Source organism: Halyomorpha halys, unplaced genomic scaffold, assembly GCF_000696795.3.
Source record: "Halyomorpha halys isolate HHAL.00 unplaced genomic scaffold, Hhal_1.1 Scaffold1176.1, whole genome shotgun sequence".
NCBI lineage: Eukaryota > Metazoa > Arthropoda > Insecta > Hemiptera > Pentatomidae > Halyomorpha > Halyomorpha halys.
In genome coordinates this window covers 2,195-3,454 of record NW_027111348.1, presented here as the reverse complement: position 1 = coordinate 3,454, position 1,260 = coordinate 2,195, and the positions used below count along the sequence as shown (strand labels likewise).

General features: G+C 29.9%; 1 protein-coding gene across 2 annotated transcripts in view; it reads right to left on the bottom strand.

Moving 5' to 3' along the window:
* The window catches only part of LOC106688688 (sulfotransferase 1C4), an 11,317-nt gene extending 10,063 nt beyond the window's left edge, over positions 1-1,254 (bottom strand). For both annotated transcript variants that reach the window (XM_067049348.1, XM_067049349.1), the window contains exon 1: positions 1,211-1,254. In XM_067049348.1, coding sequence (XP_066905449.1) covers positions 1,211-1,236 — 26 coding nt within the window. In that variant the 5' untranslated portion in view covers positions 1,237-1,254. The remainder of the gene's footprint in view (positions 1-1,210) is intronic.
* Positions 1,255-1,260: the final 6 nt, after the last annotated feature.

Sequence of the window (1,260 nt, the reverse complement as noted above, 5' to 3'; positions counted from 1 at the left end):
TTGACATATTAGATATAAATGTTTTGACCTGGGCAGAATAGCCTGTAGGGAGTTTTTTTAAATGGTTAAATGATATGTCTCATAGTAATTTAAGATTGTCCCTGAAGATGGCCGAATTGGCCGAAACGTTGGACGTGTGAATGAAATAAATGTTTTGAGACTATAATTTTGGATAGTGTTTTTGAATTATTTAGTAAATTCTTTATTTTCTCAAAAGTCTAACGTTTGGGCTAAATTGTTATAGAATCAATATTTAAAATACTAAGAATGTTTTTATAGAGGTTAAATGAAATCAAAAACTATTTAATAACTATGGTGATATATGATCAGACGCCGAAACTGAGCATGCCCCGCCAATTTAAATTGTATTAGAACAAATCTTTTATTTACTATTCCATTCCATTACCTTCTACAACATTCTATATTAAATATTATATTATCTAAGACCTTTGGCTTTCCAACGGTATATAACAAGTCTATATTACTGCCGTACATGAAGAAACGTGAAAAGATTTTTAAAAAGCTATCGAAAATTAAAAATTTTTATAAAATTATAAAACTGAAAGGGATGTAATAAAATTTTTAATTGACAATAAAATAAATTATCTCTGGATTAAAACAGGCTCCCCGCAGGTGTTATAGTGCGTGAGCATGGTGTCCTGACGTCTGGGCTTTGAGAAAGAAAATAGAGAACTTATTTTATAGATGGTTTCTTTCTGGAAACATGCTATAAGTAGGAAGCTAATGGTGGTGAAATATGGTCCAAAAAATCATCAGAGATAAGTGCAAACTGCCCTACATTTTCATTGTGTGAGCCATTGGTAAACCTTGTTAACGATTTAAATTCAGTCATCAAATTTATTGATTTTGAAATTTATTTTTAAGGAATGTTAAATTATTATTAATAAAGTTGTTAAAATTGTTACAATTTAATATATAATAAAAGCTGTTAATTTGTTGGCCGAAACATTAGACAGTTATTGAAATAATAAATAATTGATTTGTGATTGATTGAAACTGAAACCTGACGGGTCTACGGCAAATGCAAGCTAACTTGTACCAGTGCGCGAATTTGCCTTTGTTTGGCAAACCTTGATATATCTTGAATCTATTGGAAAAATGATTATGAAATGGGTAGGGCCACCCCTGAATGTTCCCTTTGTGAAAAAAAAAATATATATATATATTAAAAAGTTAAACATCATCATACTCAAAAAATGGGAACCGCTTTTCCATAGCTACATTAGCAGATGTTTCAAA